Source organism: Berghia stephanieae, chromosome 9 (assembly GCF_034508935.2).
Source record: "Berghia stephanieae isolate SIO BIC M18660-M18661 chromosome 9, UCSD_Bste_1.3, whole genome shotgun sequence".
NCBI classification, from domain to species: Eukaryota; Metazoa; Mollusca; class Gastropoda; order Nudibranchia; family Aeolidiidae; genus Berghia; species Berghia stephanieae.
This window is the reverse complement of record NC_088368.1, coordinates 47,656,870-47,679,369: the sequence shown is the minus strand read 5'-3', so window position 1 is coordinate 47,679,369 and position 22,500 is coordinate 47,656,870. Positions and strand designations below refer to the sequence as shown.

Sequence of the window (22,500 nt, the reverse complement as noted above, 5' to 3'; positions counted from 1 at the left end):
TATGAGGTACATCTGTATGTATGAGGTATGTCTATGTATGAGGTATGCCTGTATGCATGAGGTATGCCTGTATGCATGAGGTATGTCTGTATGTATGAGGTATGTCTGTATGTATGAGGTATGTCTGTATGTATGAGGTATGTCTGTATGTATGAGGTATGTCTGTATGTATGAGGTATGTCTGTATGTATGAGGTATGTCTGTATGTATGAGGTACATCTGTATGTATGAGGTACATCTGTATGTATGAGGTATGTCTATGTATGAGGTATGTCTGTATGTATGAGGTATGTCTGTATGTATGAGGTATGTCTGTATGTATGAGGTATGTCTGTATGTATGAGGTATGTCTGTATGTATGAGGTATGTCTATGTATGAGGTATGTCTGTATGTATGAGGTATGTCTGTATGTATGAGGTATGTCTGTATGTATGGGTATGTCTGTATGTATGGGTATGTCTGTATGTATGAGGTATGTCTATGTATGAGGTATGTCTGTATGTATGAGGTATGTCTGTATGTATGAGGTATGTCTGTATGTATGAGTATGTCTAGTATGAGTATGTCTATTGATAGGTATGCTATATGTAGGTATGTCTGTATGTATGAGGTATGTCTTATGTATGGGTATGTCTGTATGTATGAGGTATGTCTGTATGTATGAGGTATGTCTGTATGTATGAGGTATGTCTTGTATGGTATGTATGTTGTATGGTCTGTATGTATGAGGTATGTCTGTATGTATGAGGTATGTCTTATGTATGGGTATGTCTGTATGTATGAGGTATGTCTGTATGTATGAGGTATGTCTGTATGTATGAGTATGTCTGTATGTATGAGGTATGTCTGATGTATGAGGTACGTCTGTATGTATGAGGTATGTCTATGTATGAGGTATGTCTGTATGTATGAGGTTATGTCTGTATGTATGAGGTATGTCTGTATGTATGAGGTATGTCTATGTATGAGGTATGTCTTATGTATGAGGTATGTCTGTATGTATGAGGTATGTCTGTATGTATGAGGTATGTCTATGTATGAGGTATGTCTTATGTATGAGGTATGTCTGTATGTATGAGGTAGTCTGTATGTATGAGGTATGTCTGTATGTATGAGGTATGTCTATGTATGAGGTATGTCTGTATGTATGAGGTATGTCTGTATGTATGAGGTATGTCTGTATGTATGAGGTATGTCTATGTATGAGGTATGTCGTATGTATGAGGTATGTCTGTATGTATGAGGTATGTCTGTATGTATGAGGTATGTCGTATGTATGAGGTATGTCTGTATGTATGGAAGTATGTCTGTATGTATGAGGTATGTCTGTATGTATGAGGTATGTCTGTATGTATGAGGTATGCTCTGTATGTATGAGGTATGTCTGTATGTATGAGGTATGTCTGTATGTATGAGGTATGTCTGTATGTATATGAGGTATGTCTGTATGTATGAGGTATGTCTATGTATGAGGTATGTCTGTATGTATGAGGTATGTCTGTATGTATGAGGTATGTCTGTATGTATGAGGTATGCTTATGTATGAGGTATGTCTGTATGTATGAGGTATGTCTGTATGTATGAGGTATGTCTGTATGTATGAGGTACGTCTATGTATGGGTATGTCTGTATGTATGAGGTATGCTGTATGTATGGGTATGTCTGTATTTGGGTATGTCTTTGGAGTGAGATGGTATGCTGTATGTATGAGGTATGTCTGTTAGGGATTGGGTATTCTAGTATGAGGTATGTTGTATGTATGAATGGTATGTCGTATGTAATGAGGTATGTCTGTATGTATGAGTATGTCTATGTATGGGTATGTCTGTATGTATGGGTATGTCTGTATGTATGGTATGTCTATGTATGAGGTATGTCTGTATGTATGAGGTATGTCTGTATGTATGGTATGTATGTATGGGTTGTCTGTATGTATGAGGTATGTCTGTATGTATGAGGTATGTCTATGTATGGGTATGTCTGATGTGGTTGTCTGTATGTATGGGTATGTCTTTGTATGGGTATGTTTATGTATGAGGTATGCTGTATGTATGAGGTATGTCTATGTATGGGTAGTCTGTATGTATGGGTAGTGTATGTGAGGTATGTCTATGTATGGTATGTCTGATGTATGGGTATGTTGTATGATGAGGTATGTCTGTAGGTATGCTGTATGTTGAGGTATGTCTGTATGTATGAGATGTCTGATGTATGGGTAGTCTGTATGTATGAGGTATTTGTATGTATGAGGTATGTCTATGTATGGGTATGTCTGTATGTATGGGTATGTCTGTATGTATGAGTATGTCTTGTATGAGTTTGTCGATTATGAGGATGTGTATGTATGAGGTATGTCTGTATGTATGGGTATGTCTGTAATGATGTGGGTTTCTGTATGTAGGGTATGCTATGTATGGTAGTGATTTGTTGTATGTATGGGTATGTTGTATGTTGAGGTATGTCTGTATGTATGAGGTATGTTGTATGTATGGGTATGTTTGTATGAGGTTGTCTGTATGTATGGGTATGTCTGTATGTATGGGTTGTCTGTATGTTGAGGTATGTCTAGTATGGATTCTTATGTATGAGGTATGTGTATGTATGAGGTATGTCTGTATGAAGGATGTATGTATGGGTATGTCTGTATGTATGAGGTATGTCTGTATGTATGAGGTATGTCTGTATGTATGAGGTATGTCTATGTATGGGTATGTCTGTATGTATGAGGTATGTCTGTATGTATGAGGTATGTCTGTATGTATGGGTATGTCTTATGTATGAGGTATGTCTGTATGTATGAGGTATGTCGTATGTATGAGGTATGTCTGTATGTATGAGGTATGTCTGATGTATGGGTATGTCTGTATGTATGAGGTATGTCTGTATGTATGAGGTATGTCTATGTATGAGGTATGTTATGTATGGGTATGTCTGTATGTATGAGGTATGTCTGTATGTATGAGGTATGTCTGTATGTATGAGGTATGTCTATGTATGGGTATGTCTGTATGTATGAGGTATGTCTGTATGTATGAGGTATGTCTGTATGTATGGGTATGTCTGTATGTATGAGGTATGTCTGTATGTATGAGGTATGTCTATGTATGGGTATGTCTGTATGTATGGGTATGTCTGTATGTATGGGTATGTCTGTATGTATGAGGTATGTCTGTATATATGAGGTATGTCTGTATGTATGAGGTATGTCTGTATGTATGAGGTATGTCTGTATGTATGGGTATGTGTATGTATGAGGTATGTCTGTATGTATGAGGTATGTCTGTATGTATGAGGTATGATTGTATGTATGAGGTATGTCTATGTATGGGTATGTCTGTATGTATGGGTATGTCTGTATGTATGAGGTATGTCTGTATGTATGAGGTATGTCTATGTATGGGTATGTCTGTATGTATGAGGTATGACTGTATGTATGAGGTATGTCTGTATGTATGGGTATGTCTATGTATGAGTATGTCTGTATGTATGAGGTATGTCTGTATGTATGAGGTATGTCTGTATGTATGAGGTATGTCTGTATGTATGAGGTATGTCTGTATGTATTAGGTATGTCTGTATGTATGAGGTATGTCTATGTATGGGTATGTCTGTATGTATGAGGTATGCCTGTATGTATGAGGTACGTCTGTATGTATGAGGTATGTCTGTATGTATGCGATTGTCATTTCTATGATTGTCCATTTCACGCTATAGAAACCAGGATAAACTCCTTCTCCTATGAGTTCAATGGCTGTTAAGGGCGACTTATTTATGATGCAATTAGATTTTATCTGTACAATAGACTTTACTTATTTATGATGCAATTAGATTTTATCTGTACAACACACTTTACTTATGTTTGTAATTAGATTTTGTCTTCACAACGAATTTTACATATACTTATTATTCTGATGTTTTCATCTAAATTATACTTCATTTTTGTTCTTGAATACAGTCAAATCCTGATAAATGGGTGGGATTCCTGACCTCCATAGTGGGCAGGGATGCACTTACTGTGTCTTCTATCTCCCTACATCTGTTTTCCAACTTGCTTTCTGTCTTTGTCTTAGAATGACTTGGTTTTGTCTTGGCCCTGGCCGGATACCCTGGCTGAGAGGGAAACAGTAAAATGTATGGTTAGTTTTGGGAGATGATATTTTTTTCCTTGTAAATCATCTCTGTTATGTATTGTTATTTTGTATTTTTAACATATGATTTGTAAACAATTGAGTGTATTTCTCTTAGTGGGATCTTGTGCTGGTGTCTGGGTGAGACTTTTAGATGATCTCAAACTAAGTACACTGATAGTGTGCTCTTGGAGTTTACATCTGTTTCCTATTTGAACCAATTCCCCTTTGTCTTACCTTTTCTTGTGTGCTTTAATTGTAATTCTATAACTTTTTACTATCCCATTTTCTTCCTTTTTACTGTCGCTGATATAACCTAAATGTGTTGCAAGCACCGTAAAACACCCTAAATGTGTTGCAAGCACCGTAAAACACCCTAAATGTGTTGCAAGCACCGTAAAACACCCTAAATGTGTTGCAAGCACCGTAAAACACCCTAAATGTGTTGCAAGCACCGTTAAAACACCCTAAATGTGTTGCAAGCACCGTAAAACACCCTAAATGTGTTGCAAGCACCGTAAAACACCCTAAATGTGTTGCAAGCACCGTAAAACACCCTAAATGTGTTGCAAGCACCGTAAAACACCCTAAATGTGTTGCAAGCACCGTAAAACACCCTAAATGTGTTGCAAGCACCGTAAAACACCCTAAATGTGTTGCAAGCACCGTAAAACACCCTAAATGTGTTGCAAGCACCGTAAAACCCTAATGTGTTGCAAGCCAAACCCTAAATGTGCACCCGTAAAATGTGTGCAAGCACCGTAAAACACCCTAAATGTGTTGCAAGCACCGTAAACACCTAAATGTGTTGCAAGCACCGTAAAACACCCTAATGTGTTGCAAGCACCGTAAAACACCTAAATGTTTGCAAGCACCGTAAAACCCCTAATGTGTTGCAAGCACGTAAAACACCCTAAATGTGTTGCAAGTAACACCGTGTAGAAAAACCCTAATGTGTTGCAAGCACCGTAAAAACCTAAATGTGTTGCAAGCACCGTAACACCCAAATGTTGCAGCCCTAAAACACCTAAATGTGTTGCAAGCACGTAAAACACCCTAAATGTGTTGCAAGAACACCTGTTAAAAACACCCTAAATGTGTTGCAAGCACGTAAAACACCCTAAATGTTGCAAGCACCGTAAACACCCTAATGGTTGCAAGCACCGTAAAACACCTAAATGTGTTGCAAGCACCGTAAACACCCTAAATGTGTTGCAAGCACCGTAAAACACCCTAAATGTGTTGCAGCACGTAAAACACCTAAATGTGTTGCAAGACCGTAAAACACCCTAATGTGTTGCAAGCACCGTAAAACACCCTAAATGTGTTGCAAGCACGTAAACACCCTAAATTGTTGCAACACCGAAAAACCTAAATGTTAACAAACCCTAAATGTGTGCAAGCACGTAAAAACTAATGTGTTGCATGACCTAAAACACCTAAATGTGTTGCAAGCACCGTAATATGTTAAGCAGTAAAACACCCTAAATGTGTTGCAGCACCGTAAACACCCTAAATGTGTTAAGCCGTAAACTATTGTTGCAACCGTAAACACCTAAATGTGTTGCAAGCACCGTAAAACACCCTAATGTGTTGCAGCACCGTAAAACACCCTAAATGTGTTGTGCAAGCACCGTAAACACCTAAATTGTTGAGACGTCACCTAATGTGTTGCAAGAGTAAAACACCTAAATGTGTTGCAGCACCGTAAAACACTAAATGTGTTGCAGCACCGTTAAAACACCCTAAATGTGTTGCAAGCACCGTAAACACCCTAAATGTGTTGCAAGCACCGTAAAACACCCTAAATGTGTTGCAAGCACCGTAAAACACCTAAATGTTTGCAAGCACCGTAAAACACCCTAAATGTGTTGCAAGCACCGTAAAACACCCTAAATGTGTTGCAAGCACCGTAAACACCCTAAATGTGTTGCAAGCACCGTAAAACACCTAAATGTGTTGCAAGCACCGTAAAACACCCTAAATGTGTTGCAAGCACCGTAAAACACCCTAAATGTGTTGCAGCAAGCACCGTAAACACCCTAATGTGTTGCAAGCACGTAAAACACCCTAATGTGTTGCAAGCACCGTAAAACACCCTAAATGTGTTGCAAGCACCGTAAAACACCTAAATGGTTGCAACACCGTAAACACCCTAAATGTGTTGCAAGCACGTAAAACACCCTAAATGTGTTGCAAGCACCGTAAAACTCCTAAAACTGGTTCAACAGTTAAAACACCTAAATGTGTGCAAGACGTAAAACACCCAATGTGTTTGCAAGCACCGTAAAACACCCTAAATGTGTTGCAAGACCGTAAACACCCTAAATGTGTTGCAAGCACCGTAAACACTAAATGTTTGCAGCACGTAAAACCTAATGTGTTGCAAGCACGTAAACACTAAATGTTTGCAAGCACCGTTTGAATAAACCCTAATTGTTGCAAGCACCGTAAAAACCTAAATGTGTTGCAAGCACCGTAAAATACCCTAAATGTGTTGCAAGACCGTAAAACCCTATATGTGTGCAAGACCGTAAACACCTAATGTTTGCAAGCACGTTAAAACCCTAATGTGGTTGCAAGCTCCGTAAAACACCTAAATGTGTTGCCTAAATGTGTTGCAAGCACCGTAAAACACCCTAAATGTGTTGCAAGCACCGTAAAACACCTAAATGTGTTTGCAAGCACCGTAAAACACCCTAAATGTGTTGCAAGCACCGTAAAACACCCTAAATGTGTTGCAAGTCACGTAAAACACCCTAAATGTGTTGCAAGCACCGTAAAACAGCCCTAAAAATTGTGTTGCAAGCACCGTAAAACACCCTAAATGTGTTGCAAGCACCGTAAAACACCTTAAATGTGTTGCAAGCACCGTAAAACACCCTAAATGTGTTGCAAGCACCGTAAAACACCCTAAATGTGTTGCAAGCACCGTAAAACACCCTAAATGTGTTGCAAGCACCGTAAAACACCCTAAATGTGTTGCAAGCACCGTAAAACACCCTAAATGTGTTGCAAGCACCGTAAAACACCCTAAATGTGTTGCAAGCACCGTAAAACACTTAAAAACAAAACAAAACAAAATAAAATCCTGATTAGGTCAAAAGCTGTACGGGGAAACATTGGCCGAGTTTATGTAAAATTGACTTTATCCATTATCCATAAAACACACTTAGATAAAGAATAGAAAATATGGGATCAACAAGAGATGTTGCCTTTAATTAAGCAGAAGTTGACTTTTATCAGTGTTGACTTTTTGTGGATAGTTGACTTTTTGCAGATAGTTGACTTTATGTGGATAGTTGACTTTATGCGGATGGTTGACTTTATGCGGATAGTTGACTTTATGCAGATAGTTGACTTTATGTGGAAGTTGACTTTATGCGGATAGTTGACTTTATACGAATAGTTGACTTTATGTGGATAGTTGACTTTATGTGGATGGTTGACTTTATACGGATAGTTGACTTTATACGAATAGTTGACTTTATGTGGAAGTTGACTTTATGCGGATAGTTGACTTTATGTGGAAGTTGACTATGCGGATAGTTGACTTTATGCAGATAGTTGACTTTATGTGGATACCACTGTTTTAATTTTGTGGTGACTATTCATTCTCTTCCAGACATGATCGTTGCCTGTGTGGTGATGTTCTTTGTGGCCATCCTCTACGAAGGCTTGAAGTTTGTCCGAGAAGTCCTCCTGCAACACACCCACCGGGACAGGGCCCGGGCCTACTACCCAGAATCCAAAATGTCTGCAGCAGGAAATAGCCAGGAACACATGGTGATCAGGGGTCCCAACTTGTCCGTCGCGTGAGTCAAAATGTTCTTTTCCACATCCAACTTTGGAAAACTCCTTCAACCCGCACACCGACTATCTTGGTGTATGACCTTGGTTACTTTTACCATGTCGTCACATACTCACTGCTGAGCGGGTGGTTGGATGGGAGCATCACCCTTGAATCATATGCCTATGATGTTCGCATGGGTGTACGATCCGATAGTGATGTCGTTTCTTCTTCTCTTTACTAGCCTATCCTGCTTCTTTGGTTTGTGATTGTATTTTTGACAGGGGATTTTTTTTTTTTCTGTAATTCTTCTGCCTGTTTGTTCTTGGTTATTTATAATTTAGCTTATGATATCTTTAGGTTATGATTTTGATTTACATTTGTACTATTTTTGTTAGATTGCTTGTTTTTTTGTTTCAGTGGTCTCTCATATAACCTCAATTGTGTTGGAAGAGACCTAAAGCAACAAACAAACAAACAAAACTCACTGCTGGGTGGGGTTCCCGACCTCCCATAGTGGGCAGGGATGTACTTACTGTGTCTTCTATCCCCCTATATCTCTGGGTGGGGTTCCTGACCTCCCATAGTGGGCAGGGAGGTACTTACTGTGTCTTCTATCCCCCTATATCTCTGGGTGGGATTCCTGACCTCCCATAGGGGCAGGGAGGTACTTACTTTATCTTCTATTCCCTATATCTCTGGGTGGGATTCCTGACCTCCCATAGGGGCAGGGAGGTACTTACTGTGTCTTCTATTCCCTTATATCTCTGGGTGGGGTTCCTGACCTCCCATAGTGGCCAGGGAGGTACTTACTGTGTCTTCTATCCCCCTATATCTCTGTGTGTATTCTATTGGTACAATCATATTTTTAAAGCTATACTTTGTATTGTGTACAGATTGTATGTGATTGGTATATACATAATTCTGCCAGATAAAATCTAATTGGCCAAATTCAGGTTTTATACTTAGACTATACACATTTTGTGTACACAATTTTTTATTTTTTTTATAGCTAAAGTCGGCTAGGTTCAAATTTTGTGTTCCATTGTGAAAATTTGTAACAAAAATTTTAGAGAATTGGTGAATATTTAGTTGTTTTTGTTTATGTAAGTGCGGCGGTGTGGTCTTGTGGTAGGTATGACACTCATTTTGGATAGAAAGGTCCTAGGTTCAAGCCTCACTTGGTCCATAGTTGAGTCCTTGGAAAAGGCTCTTTACTCACATTCTCTCACCATACACAGGTGTAAAATGAGTAGGCCTGGCTGTTAACGGCGTCATCTCTGTCCGAAAAACTTGTAATATCGCCTAACAGGCGTCATGTCCCGTCCTACATGTGAACTGTTACTGTTGGCCAGGGATCCCTTATAAAGCGTTTTGAGCATGTTTAGTGGATATATAAAAAGCTCAATTTTTAAAGTCTGTATATGTGAATTGTACCTTTTTATTTTCTTCTAAGTGCCTGTAATGTAATGTGTGTTTTTGTCTCTTTCCCCAGGAGCCAAATGTTAAGTGAAGGGCACGCGATCCAGACATTTCTACACATCATTCAAGTCTTTCTGTCGTATTGTCTTATGCTGGTCTTCATGACGTATAACGTATGGCTTTGCGTCTCCGTCATCGTCGGGGCTGGCGTCGGCTATTTCATCTTCGGCTGGAAACGGGCGGTGATTGTGGACGCCAATGAACATTGTCACTAGGATAGGAATTTGTTCTGTTGTAATTGTTTTGTTTTGTTTTGTTTTGCTTTGTATTTACACACACTTGAATACAGACCTGTCAAGTGCTTCAAAACTTTTGTAATTTTACGAATTTTTGGTTCCAACCAGAAAACTATATATTACTTACTTACTCGAACCAGCGACCACCTGAGCTCAAGCCCTTCGGTCTATATATAAAGATCTTTTATTAAAAAAAAAAACAGCTTGTAAATTATGTTCTGATAACATGTCTTGTATCGAATGGAGTAAAAAGCATAACTTTAATGCATGGATGACAAATTGATACTTTATAAAGCTAGTTATGCCATCCACCACTATTTTACAACTGAGAATTATGAGTTTTCAAAATTTCAAGTTGGCAGGTCTGTGAATATCAAGTGGATGAAAATGGAAATAGAATGGAATTCCATTCGTTTGTCGTCCTGGCATTGGGGACGACTGACTGGGATGACTGAGACGATTGACTGGGATGATGACTGAGACGATTGACTGGGATGACTGAGATGACTGAGACAACTGACTGGGATGACTGAGACGATTGACTGGGATGACTGAGACGAGTGACTGGGATGACTGAGACGATTGACTGGGATGACTGAGACGATTGACTGGAATGACTGAGACGATTGACTGGGATGACTGAGATGATTGACTGGGATGATGACTGAGACGATTGACCGGGATGACTGAGTGACTGGGATGACTGAGACTGGGATGTATCATGTACAAAAACCATTGAAGTGGAGGAAAGGGAAAGACGTACAAAGCTTCCATTTGTAGATTTAAAATCAAATTGTTGTAAATAAATACATTTGTGACCCACCACATCAAAACAGTGTGATGTCAGAACGGTTTAGATGTGAAATTTTAATTTATAGTTTATAGCCAGGATTGAACAAAAATGTGAAATTGAATGTAAGCTGTGATTTATTAAACGAAAACAGATATTGTGGATGTTTTGGGGGTTCCCCTTTATCAACAAAACAGGATGCATGGAACACTACAGACAAGTGAAATATGTAACAGTGGCGTTGTTCTCTAACTATATATATTGTATATATTGGGGCATTTTTGGTTCATGCTGAGGGTAAATTATTTCTTTCTAAAGTTATTTAAAGTAAATTTTTTCACATGTTCTCCTTGGAATCTTCGAATCTTTGAAATTTCAAGTTGCCAGCTCTGTACATGACGACATTGTACAGTTTATCAAATTAAGAATTTATATTTTTTCTGTCTTAATAAGACATAGAATATTTTTTAAAAAGCGCAATATCGACTTAATGTGCTCAACAGCAAAACTTAACATGTAGGACAGGACACGGTGCCTGTTCAGCAATATTACTATTTTTTCGGATAGAGACAGCGCTGTTAACGGCCAGGTACTCTTTTTACACCTTAGTACGGTGAGAATGTGAGTAAATAGCCTTTTCCAAGGACTCAACTATGCACCGAGCGAGGCTCGAACCCAGGACCTTCCGATCCGATATGGGTTCCATACCACAAGACTGCATAGCATAGCCGCACATTAAAACAACAAATGTTGACCCAAGGTTTTAAATCTCTGACCGTTGATTCAATTTTCACATCTAAACCGTCCCAAGGTAATACTGAATTGATGTGGCTTGTCGCATACTATTCCTGGCCAAATTCAGATTTATTTGTTTATTTATTTTTTTATATATTTATTATACTAATCATGTATTTTTGCTTTTCTTTTTAGAAATCAAAATAATTTGTCTGCTGATCTGTTTTGAGTATGTTTGATTCAATTCATTCCTAAGATTTACGACTGAAAATGTCCACAGATGTTGTCGTGTCATAGAAATAATTCTGGGTGGGGTTCCTGACCTCCCATAGTGGGCAGGGAGGTACTTACTGTGTCTTCTATCCCCCTATATCTGTTTTCCAACTTGCTTTCCGTCTTTGTCTTGGAATGAGATTACTTGGTTTTGTCCTGGTCCTGGCCGGATACCCTGGCTGACTGAGAGGGAAACAGTCAAATGTTTCATTAGTTTTGGGAGATAATTTTTTTTCCTTGTAAATCATCTCTCTGTTATGCACTGTATTGTGTTTTGTATACAATATATTATATATGATTTGTAAACATTTGGGTGTATTCCTCTTAGTGGGGAGCTGTGCTAGTGTCTGGATGAGACTTTTAGGTGATCTCAAACTAAGTGCTTTGATAGTGTGCTCTTGGAATCTACACCTGTTTCCTATTTGTTGCACCATTCTATTTTGTCTTCCCTATTTACTTTACCAAAATTGGGACATGGAATGTCAGGACCTGTGCCCAAAAAGGAAAACTAAACAACATTCTGAAAGAAATGAAACGGCTCCAAATAAATATTCTTGGCCTGGCAGAGATGAGATGGAAAGAGCAGGGAACCATGTCAAAACAAGAAAACAACATGACATATAAGATCATATGGAGTGGTGGAACCTCTTTCCAAAAAGGAGTAGGGATGATCTTAGACCAAAAATCAACCAAATTTTACAAAGGGCACGTAGCAATCTCAGACAGAGTTTTGCTGGTTAAGCTAAGAGGACCTGTAGTTGACACCAATATTATTCAAGTTTATGCACCAACAGAAGAGGCGACAGATGCAGATATGACAGAGTTTTACCATTCACTAGACAAAGCAAAACGAATGTGTAAATCACAAGAAGTCCTTATGGTAATGGGGGACCTAAATGCTAAGATTGGCAGAGGCAGAGATGGTGACATAATCGGACCACATGGACTCGGAGACAGAAATGAACGAGGAAACATCTGGGCAGATTGGTGTAGAACAAATAAATTAATGATTTCAAACACCTGGTTTCAACAACACCCAAGAAGAACCTGGACATGGCAATCACCAGGGGACAGAGCAAGGAACCAGATAGACTTTATAGCAGTATCATCAAGATTCAGAAATGGCATATTAAATTGCAAAACCTACCCAGGCGCCGATGTAGACAGTGACCATGTCCCAGTTGTTTGTACAATAAGGATAAAGTTTAAAGCTATTCAGAGAACAGCTGGTAGAATAAAGAGGGATTACAGGTTATGCAAAGACAATGGCATACAAACAAAAATGAGAGAAGAATTTGAAAATGCACTCATGATACAAAGCCAAAGTGAACCTGATAATGAAAAATGTGAAAAACAATTTGATATATTCCAAAAGTGTGTCAAAGCAACTGCAGAAAAGCATTTACCAATAGCTCAAATAAACAGCAAAAGGAATGGATGACAAATGAAATTCTAAACCTATTTGAAGAAAGACGAAAATGCAACAGAGGGTCTGCAGAATACCAAACATTGAACAACCACATTAAATCCAAATGCATCGAGGCACACGAGAACTATCTAGACTGGAAATGCTGCGAAATCGAAAGAGAATACAAACCCAACCCCCAACAAGCTCACCAAAGAATAAAAGAACTATCAGGGAAAAGGAAAAGCAAAGCAGCAGGAAGTTGTATCCAAAACAAACAAGGGGAACTGCTATTTGAAGAACAACATATAGAAAGCCGATGGGTAGAATACATAGGCGAACTGTACAATGATCCAAATAGAAATGAACCACCACTGAAATTCAAAGAACCATTAAGCGGACCAAACATCACCAAAAGTGAAATTGAACATGCCATGGAACGAATGAGGGATGGTAAAGCAACAGGCCCTGATGAAATATCTGTAGAGGTATTAAAAAGCCTAGGAGATCTAGCAATTGATGAACTTCACATATTATTCAACAATATATACAATACTGGGAAAATTCCAGAAGATCTCTGTAACTCTATTTTCATAGCAATACCAAAGAAAGCAGGTGCAGTCAGATGCGAAAATTTTAGAACTATAAGTTTAATAAGCCACATCAACAAAATACTGTTGCGTATAATTATCAACAGGCTAAGGAATAAGATTAACCCCGAAATCGCAGAAGAACAATATGGATTCCAACCTGACAGAGGGACAAGGAACGCAATATACCTCCTCCGTGTTTTAAGTGAAAGAGCTATACAGGTTCAGACCCCACTATACCTCTGTTTTGTCGACTACAAAAAAGCTTTTGATAGAGTACGCCACGAAGAAATACTAAAACAACTGCACTCCATTGGCGCTGATGAGAAAGACCTCAGACTCATGCAAACATTATACTACACCCAGCAGGCATCTATCAAAATCGGAAACTCTACAGGAAATTCCATTCCTATTAAGAAAGGAGTCCGTCAAGGGTGTGTTGCCTCACCAGATCTGTTTAATCTATACCAAGAAACAATCATGAGGGGCATAAATAATATGGAGGGAATAAAAGTGGGAGGTCACAACATAAATAATATAAGATACGCAGACGATACGGTACTCATTGCAACATCAGAAATCCAACTTCAAAAGATTGTTGACAAAGTGGTAGTAGATAGTGAAGCCAAGGGAATGGAAGTGAATATCACCAAAACGGAATGCATGGTAATACAGAAAAACCCCGAAAACAACAACACCTGCAATATAACGATTCACGGCGAGCAACTTACCAACGTAGAAAGTTTTAAATACCTAGGTTCAATAGTGACAACAGATGGAAGATGTAACCGAGACATACGAGCAAGAATAACTCAAGCCAAACAGGCCTTCATGGACCTGGGAAACATTTTGAAAAACAAACAGATGTCGTTCGGGATTAGATTCCGAGTCTTGAAGTGCTACGTGTGGCCAATCTTGTTATACGGATGCGAAAGCTGGACTACAAATGCAGAAACACAAAAGAACATTGAAGCTTTTGAAATGTGGTGCTTGAGAAGGATGCAGAGAATATCGTATACTGCACACAAAACGAACGAAGAAGTGCTAAAACAAACATACCAACAAAGGAAACTAATGCCCTTAATAGTGGATCGACAACTATCCTTTTTCGGACACATAGTAAGGAAAGATAAGAATGAATACCTGGCAAGTTGTGGAAAAATACCTGGTAAACGCGCCCGGGGGAGACAAAGAAAAACACTCATAGACCAACTGAAGGGCTTCACCAGCCTAACAATCCAAGAGCTGTTTGAAAAGGCAAGAGACAGGGAGGAATGGAGAGAGATAATTCATGCAGTATCCGAAGCCTGGACCAGGCATGGAACCTAGAAGAAGAAGATTTACTTTCCCATTTTCTTCCTTTTTACTGGCGCTGATATGACCTTAATGTGTTGTAAGCGCCGTAAAACCCTTAAAAATATAAACAGAACATAACAGAGAAATTCTTCTTCTTCAAGTACCTACCAAGTCTGTGCCAGACATCGGTGATCATTGTACGCCATTCATCTCTCTGATCAGATAACCTCAGAAAACTAATATTACTCTTCTCTTTCTTTGTCACCCAGCTGTTCAAACTATTCAAATATGTTTTTCTTGGTCTACCTTTACTCTTTTTACCTTCTATCTTTCATGTGAGAGCAAGATGTTCAATACATTTATGTCGATTCTTAACATCCTTCTTAGAAACCACATTTCTGCTGCTTCCAGTTTCTTTCTAATGTCTTCTGTAATTGTCCAGCTTTCGCAGCCATATAATAATACTGACCATACACAGGCCTTCAAAACCCTATGTTTTGTTGTCATTGAGAGATTGTGGTTTTAAAAAATTAGACTCATTTTATTAAAACTATCTTTAGCTCTTGCAATTCTTCGTTTTATTTCTGTGCTACATTTACCATCTGAAGTTATTATGTATCCAAGATATTTAAATGTCTGAACTTGTTTTATAGTTTTTCCATTGCTTATTAAGCTACATGTTGGATTTCTTTCTCTCCTTGATACCACCATGCATTCTGTCTTTTTTACATTTAAGTATAACCCCATACATTCACTCTCTGTGACTACTTTATTAAGGAGTAATTGTAAATTTTCTTTTGAGTCTGAAATTAGTGTGTCATCTGCATATCTTATATTATTGATATTCTCACCAGTGATCTTAATGCCTGGACTATCTCCTAAAGTTCTAATAGTTGTTTCGCTGTAGATATTTGATTACTCAAAGGCATTTGATAAAGTTAGACATTGTGAGCTATTTAATATCCTTGAAGGACTAGACATAGACGGAAAAGAGCTTAGAATTATTAGAAACTTATATTGGAAACAAAGTGCAGCCGTCAGGATTGAAGGAGAATTAAGTAAATATATACAAATTAAACGAGGTGTTAGACAAGGATGTGTTTTGTCACCAGACCTTTTCAACAGAGAAATAATTTTTTAAAATCTGTAGTACGAGTATGGTTGGAATTTTATTCCATTTTTGTCGCATGAAATGAACATGGACAATTCCTGGTAACCCAGGCAGATGGTGCTTGTCCATTGCAATGAACTTTCAGCCAGATCAAATGGAACTCAGATACCCAATTTATTTAACTGGCAGAGGCATGAGGAATCGGATTCGATTTAAGCCAGGACTGATTTCAACCCTTTTGCTCTCAACTTTCATGTTTTATTTTTAACCATTTAAATTATGTAAGCATGGAGTCTTGTAAGTCAAGTCTTGAACTCACTCAACCCTAACACCGACTGTATCCGTAGTTAATTCACTCAACCCTAACACCGACTATATCCGTAGTTTACCCAGATTACTTTTACCCCATTCCTATTTATTACATTTTTCGGAGACAAATTATAGCCGTAGTATCAAAGCTAATGTTCCTAATGTTTACATGTTAATGATAGTTGAATAAAACTATCTATGTACATGCTCATTTTTAATACATTTTTTTCCAGTTTTGAAAAGTAGCAAAAATCTCTAGGATTGAGCGAGCTAAGACTATGCTATATTCTACAAAAGTATTTGCTTAGATAACCTTTTTAAGTACCAATGTGCTAATGTTCAGATAACCTTTTTAAGTACCAATTTGCTAATGTTCAGATATCCCTTTTAAGTACCATATGTGCTAATGTTCAGATAACCTTTTTAAGTACCATATGTGCTAAAAATTGGTTGTTGTTGTGGTATTTTGTCGTCTGTCATTTGGAATAAGTTGTTGATAACCAGCCCATGATCTCTTCCTAAGATTAAAATGAAATATAAATATCAACCACCTCCCATAGTGATCAGGGAGCAACTTGCTTTGTCTTCTGTATCTGTTTTCCAATTGCTTTCTGTCTTTGTCTTGGAATGAGATTACTTAGTTTTGTCCTGACCCTAGCCGGAGTCCTTGGCTGGCAGGGAAACAGTCAAATGTATAGTTAAAGTTTTGGGAGATGATATTTTTTTCCTTGTAAGTCATCTCTCTGTTATGTATTGTTATTTTTTTTTATTTTTAACATAATATGATTTGAGTTTATTCCTCTTAGTGGGATCTTGTACTGGTGTCTCGGTGAGACTTTTAGGTGATCTCAAACTAAGTACACTGGTAGTGTGCTCTTGGAATCTACATCTGTTCCCTATTTGGACCTTTTTCCTTTGTCTTACTTTTTCCTCAAGTCCTTTAAATTGTACATCTAGAATATCTTTACTGTTTAATTTTCTTCCTTTTCACTGGCGCTGATATGACCTAAAAGTATTACAAGCTCTGTCAAACAAATTACCTCAGGTTTTTTTTTCTTCTGCTTTGTTATGTTTCACACACACACACACACACACACACACACACACACACACACACACACACACACACAAACAAACAAACACTCCTTTTCAAATGGTTCTATCTTACAGCAATGTCTGCTCCATAATATGATAGTGTCTGATATATTCTAATAAGTAACACGAACGTTTGTAACCTTGAAATGGGATTCTGTTGTCTCTCTCATCACAAGTCGCACCATCTCTCTTCCATGTTTAAGACAACCACCGGTCGCTTCTCTTGTTCTTTGCATTAAATGACACATTGTGAAGCTCATAGAGCATGGTAAATCCGTGGAAGTGGACTAGCCTATATGTACATATTCATATTATTAATTGCTGTAAAAAATTTTGACTCTCCTATTTTCCTCTTTTTATCCTGGCACAGACAAGGAATTGATGTCTTACAAGTGCCTGTCAAATCCTTAAAAACAATACCGTAATTTGTAAAACATGATTTTAATGTGGCAATTACCATCCAAGGGGGTTAAAAGCCGTGTTCAAAATGCCTCGCCCCCTGGGAAGGTACAATTAAATCCAGACTCGTTCGGGTGATGTCCTAGCAACCATGTTGCTGGTTGCTGGTTGCTAGGGCATCACACCATTTTGAAAACTTAAGTCCACACAACCTTTAAGACATAAACCTGTCCTGGGATGACAACCATTCCTACAAATATCACAAATGGGGAATGAGGATGAGGTCTTTCAGTTTGTTTACCCACACTGATGGATTTGACTGCATGAGATATAGAGACTTACTGTGGTCATACTGGCTTTATTATTCTACAGAATAAATTCAAAGCATTTGGTTGTCTGGGCTACCAGCCTGTAGAATATCACAAAGAATTCACACCACACAATGACACAAAACGTCAATCTTACCATTGGCAAATCCTCACTGCCAAATGGAAGACATAAAATCCTTTCATTGGTGCAGGAAATAGTTGGTGTCCCAAATCCTCACTGCCAAATGGACACATATAATCTGTTCATTGGTGCAGGAAATAGTTGGTGTCCCAAATCCTCACTGCCAAATGGAAGACATATAATCCGTTCCTTGGTGCAGTAAATAGTAGGCATTGCAAATCCTCACTGCCAAATGGATACATATAATCCGTTCATTGGTGCAGGAAATAGTTGGTGTCCCAAATCCTCACTGCCAAATGGATACATATAATCTGTTCATTGGTGCAGGAAATAGTTGGTGTCCCAAATCCTCACTGCCAAATGGAAGACATATAATCCGTTCCTTGGTGCAGTAAATAGTAGGCATTGCAAATCCTCACTGCCAAATGGATACATATAATCCTTTCATTGGTGCAGTAAATAGTTGGTGTCTCAAATCCTCACTGCCAAATGAAACACGTACAATCCTTTCCTCAGTGCAGTAAATATTGGCATCTCAAATCCTCACTGCCAAATGGAAGACGTATAACAGAAATTTTTAAAAAACAGTGGCTATCTACAGAAAGTTAAAAAAAAAACAGTGGCTATCTACAGAAAGTTAAAAAAAAAACAGTGGCTATCTACAGAAATTAAAAATAAAACTGTGGCTATCTACAGAAATTAAAAATAAAACAGTGGCTATCTACAGAAATTAAAAATAAAACATTGGCTATCTACAGAAAGTTAAAAAAAAAACAGTGGCTATCTACAGAAAGTTAAAAAAACAGTGGCTATCTACAGAAAGTTAAAAAAAAACAGTGGCTATCTACAGAAAGTTAAAAAAAAAAAACAGTGGCTATCTACAGAAAGTTAAAAAAACAGTGGCTATCTACAGAAAGTTAAAAAAAACAGTGGCTATTTACAGAAATAAAAAAAAACAGTGGCTATCTACAGAAAGTTAAAAAAAAAACAGTGGCTATCTACAGAAAGTTAAAAAAAAACAGTGGCTATCTACAGAAATAAAAAAAAACAGTGGCTATCTACAGAAATAAAAAACAGTGGCTATCTACAGAAATAAAAAACAGTGGCTATCTACAGAAAGTTAAAAAAAACAGTGGCTATCTACAGAAAGTTGAAAAAAACAGTGGCTATCTACAGAAAGTTAAAAAAAACAGTGGCTATTTACAGAAATAAAAAAAAAAACAGTGGCTATCTACAGAAAGTTAAAAAAAAAAACAGTAGCTATCTACAGAAAGTTAAAAAAAACAGTGGCTATTTACAGAAAGTTTAAAAAAAAAACAGTGGCTATCTACAGAAAGTTAAAAAAAAAACAGTGGCTATCTACAGAAAGTTAAAAAAAAAGTTGCTATCTACAGAAAGTTAAAAAAACAGTGGCTATCTACAGAAAGTTAAAAAAAACAGTGGCTATCTATAGAAATAAAAAAAACAGTGGCTATCTACAGAAAGTTAAAAAAAACAGTGGCTATCTACAGAAAGTTAAAAAAAAAACAGTGGCTATCTACAGAAAGTTAAAAAAACAGTGGCTATCTACAGAAATAAAATAAAAACCGTGGCTATCTACAGAAATAAAATAAAAACAGTGGCTATCTACAGAAATAAAATAAAAACAGTGGCTATCTACAGAAATAAAATAAAAACAGTGGCTATCTACAGAAATAAAAATAAAACAGTGGCTATGTACAGAAATAAAAAACAGTGGCTATATACAGAAAGTTAAAAAAAAACAGTGGCTATCTATAGAAATAAAAAACAGTGGCTATCTACAGAAATAAAAGAAAACAGTGGCTATCTACAGAAAGTTAAAAAAAACAGTGGCTATCTACAGAAAGTTAAAAAAAAACAGTGGCTATCTACAGAAAGTTAAAAAAAAACAGTGGCTATCTACAGAAAGTTAAAAAAAAACAGTGGCTATCTACAGAAATAAAATAAAACAGTGGCTATCTACAGAAATAGAAAAAAAAACAGTGGCTACGTACAGACGTGCAATCCTTTTATTGGTGCAGTAAATAGCTGGCATCCCAAATCCTCACTGTCAAATGGAAAACGTACAAGCCTTTCCTCTGTGCTGTAAATGTGCTGTTTGAAGATTTGTATCGACTGCCGAGATCCATGATTCGTTCCGTGATTCAGTTCTTGTTTTCCACACAGACAAAGGGTAGAGTTTTTTTAACCCCAGCTCTGTGGTCATATGGCTTTATTGTTCTACAGAATAAATTATAAATTCAAAGCATTTGGTTGTCTGGGCTACCAGCCTGTAGAATATCACAAAGAATTCACACCACACAATGACACAAAACGTCAATCTTACCATTGGCAAATCCTCACTGCCAAATGGAAGACATAAAATCCTTTCATTGGTGCAGGAAATAGTTGGTGTCCCAAATCCTCACTGCCAAATGGATACATATAATCCTTTCATTGGTGCAGGAAATAGTTGGTGTCCCAAATCCTCACTGCCAAATAAAACACGTACAATCCTTTCCTCAGTGCAGTAAATATTGGCATCTCAAATCCTCACTGCCAAATGGAAGACGTATAACAGAAATTTTTAACAAACAGTGGCTATCTACAGAAAGTTAAAAAAAAAAACAGTGGCTATCTACAGAAAGTTAAAAAAAACAGTGGCTATCTACAGAAATAAAAAAACATAGTGGCTATCTACAGAAAGTTAAAAAAAAATGGCTATCTACAGAAAGTTTTAAAAAAACAGTGGCTATCTACAGAAAGTTAAAAAAAAATGGCTATCTACAGAAAGTTAAAAAAACAGTGGCTATCTACAGAAATTAAAAAAAAAAACAGTGGCTATCTACAGAAATTAAAAATAAAACTGTGGCTATCTACAGAAATTAAAAATAAAACAGTGGCTATCTACAGAAATTAAAAATAAAACATTGGCTATCTACAGAAAGTTAAAAAAAAACAGTGGCTATCTACAGAAAGTTAAAAAAAACAGTGGCTATCTACAGAAAGTTAAAAAAAAAAAACAGTGGCTATCTACAGAAAGTTAAAAAAAAAAAACAGTGGCTATCTACAGAAAGTTAAAAAAAAACAGTGGCTATCTACAGAAAGTTAAAAAAAACAGTGGCTATTTACAGAATAAAAAAAAAACAGTGGCTATCTACAGAAAGTTAAAAAAAAAACAGTGGCTATCTACAGAAAGTTAAAAAAAACAGTGGCTATCTACAGAAAGTTAAAAAAAACAGTGGCTATCTACAGAAATAAAAAAAAAACAGTGGCTATCTACAGAAATAAAAAACAGTGGCTATCTACAGAAATAAAAAACAGTGGCTATCTACAGAAATAAAAAACAGTGGCTATTTACAGAAATAAAAAAAAAACAGTGGCTATCTACAGAAAGTTAAAAAAAAAACAGTGGCTATCTACAGAAAGTAAAAAAAAAACAGTGGCTATCTACAGAAAATTAAAAAAAAAACAGTGGCTATCTACAGAAAGTTAAAAAAAAAACAGTGGCTATCTACAGAAAGTTAAAAAAAAAACTGGCTATCTACAGAAAGTTAAAAAAAAACAGTTGCTATCTACAGAAAGTTAAAAAACAGTGGCTATCTACAGAAAGTTAAAAAAAACAGTGGCTATCTACAGAAATAAAAAAAAACAGTGGCTATCTACAGAAAGTTTAAAAAAAAACAGTGGCTATGTCCAGAAATAAAAAACAGTGGCTATATACAGAAAGTTAAAAAAAAACAGTGGCTATCTACAGAAATAAAAAACAGTGGCTATCTACAGAAATAAAAAACAGTGGCTATCTACAGAAAGTTAAAAAAAACAGTGGCTATTTACAGAAATAAAAAAAAACAGTGGCTATCTACAGAAAGTTAAAAAAAAACAGTGGCTATCTACAGAAAGTTAAAAAAAACAGTGGCTATCTACAGAAAGTTAAAAAAAACAGTGGCTATCTACAGAAATAAAAAAAAAACAGTGGCTATCTACACAAATAAAAAACAGTGGCTATCTACAGAAATAAAAAACAGTGGCTATCTACAGAAATAAAAAACAGTGGCTATTTACAGAAATAAAAAAACAGTGGCTATCTACAGAAAGTTAAAAAAAACAGTGGCTATCTACAGAAAGTTAAAAAAAAACAGTGGCTATCTACAGAAAGTTAAAAAAAAGTGGCTATCTACAGAAAGTTAAAAAAAACAGTGGCTATCTACAGAAATAAAAAAAAAAAACAGTGGCTATCTACAGAAAGTTAAAAAAAAACAGTGGCTATGTCCAGAAATAAAAAACAGTGGCTATATACAGAAAAGTTAAAAAAAAACAGTGGCTATCTACAGAAATAAAAAACAGTGGCTATCTACAGAAATAAAAAACAGTGGCTATCTACAGAAATTAAAAAAAAGTGGCTATGTAC

The 22,500-nt window shown here is 36.9% G+C and overlaps 2 protein-coding genes across 4 annotated transcripts in view; both read left to right on the top strand.

Moving 5' to 3' along the window:
• The window catches only part of LOC144980368 (high affinity copper uptake protein 1-like), a 58,352-nt gene extending 45,635 nt beyond the window's left edge, over positions 1-12,717 (top strand). For all 3 annotated transcript variants that reach the window (XM_078928070.1, XM_078928069.1, XM_078928068.1), the window contains exons 4-5: positions 7,754-7,943; positions 9,414-12,717. In XM_078928070.1, the coding sequence (XP_078784196.1) occupies positions 7,754-7,943; positions 9,414-9,615 (392 nt within the window). In that variant the 3' untranslated portion in view covers positions 9,616-12,717. The remainder of the gene's footprint in view (positions 1-7,753; positions 7,944-9,413) is intronic.
• Positions 1-22,500, top strand: part of LOC144980369 (acyl-CoA-binding domain-containing protein 6-like) — a 99,244-nt gene that overhangs the window by 73,607 nt on the left and 3,137 nt on the right. The window lies entirely within an intron of this gene.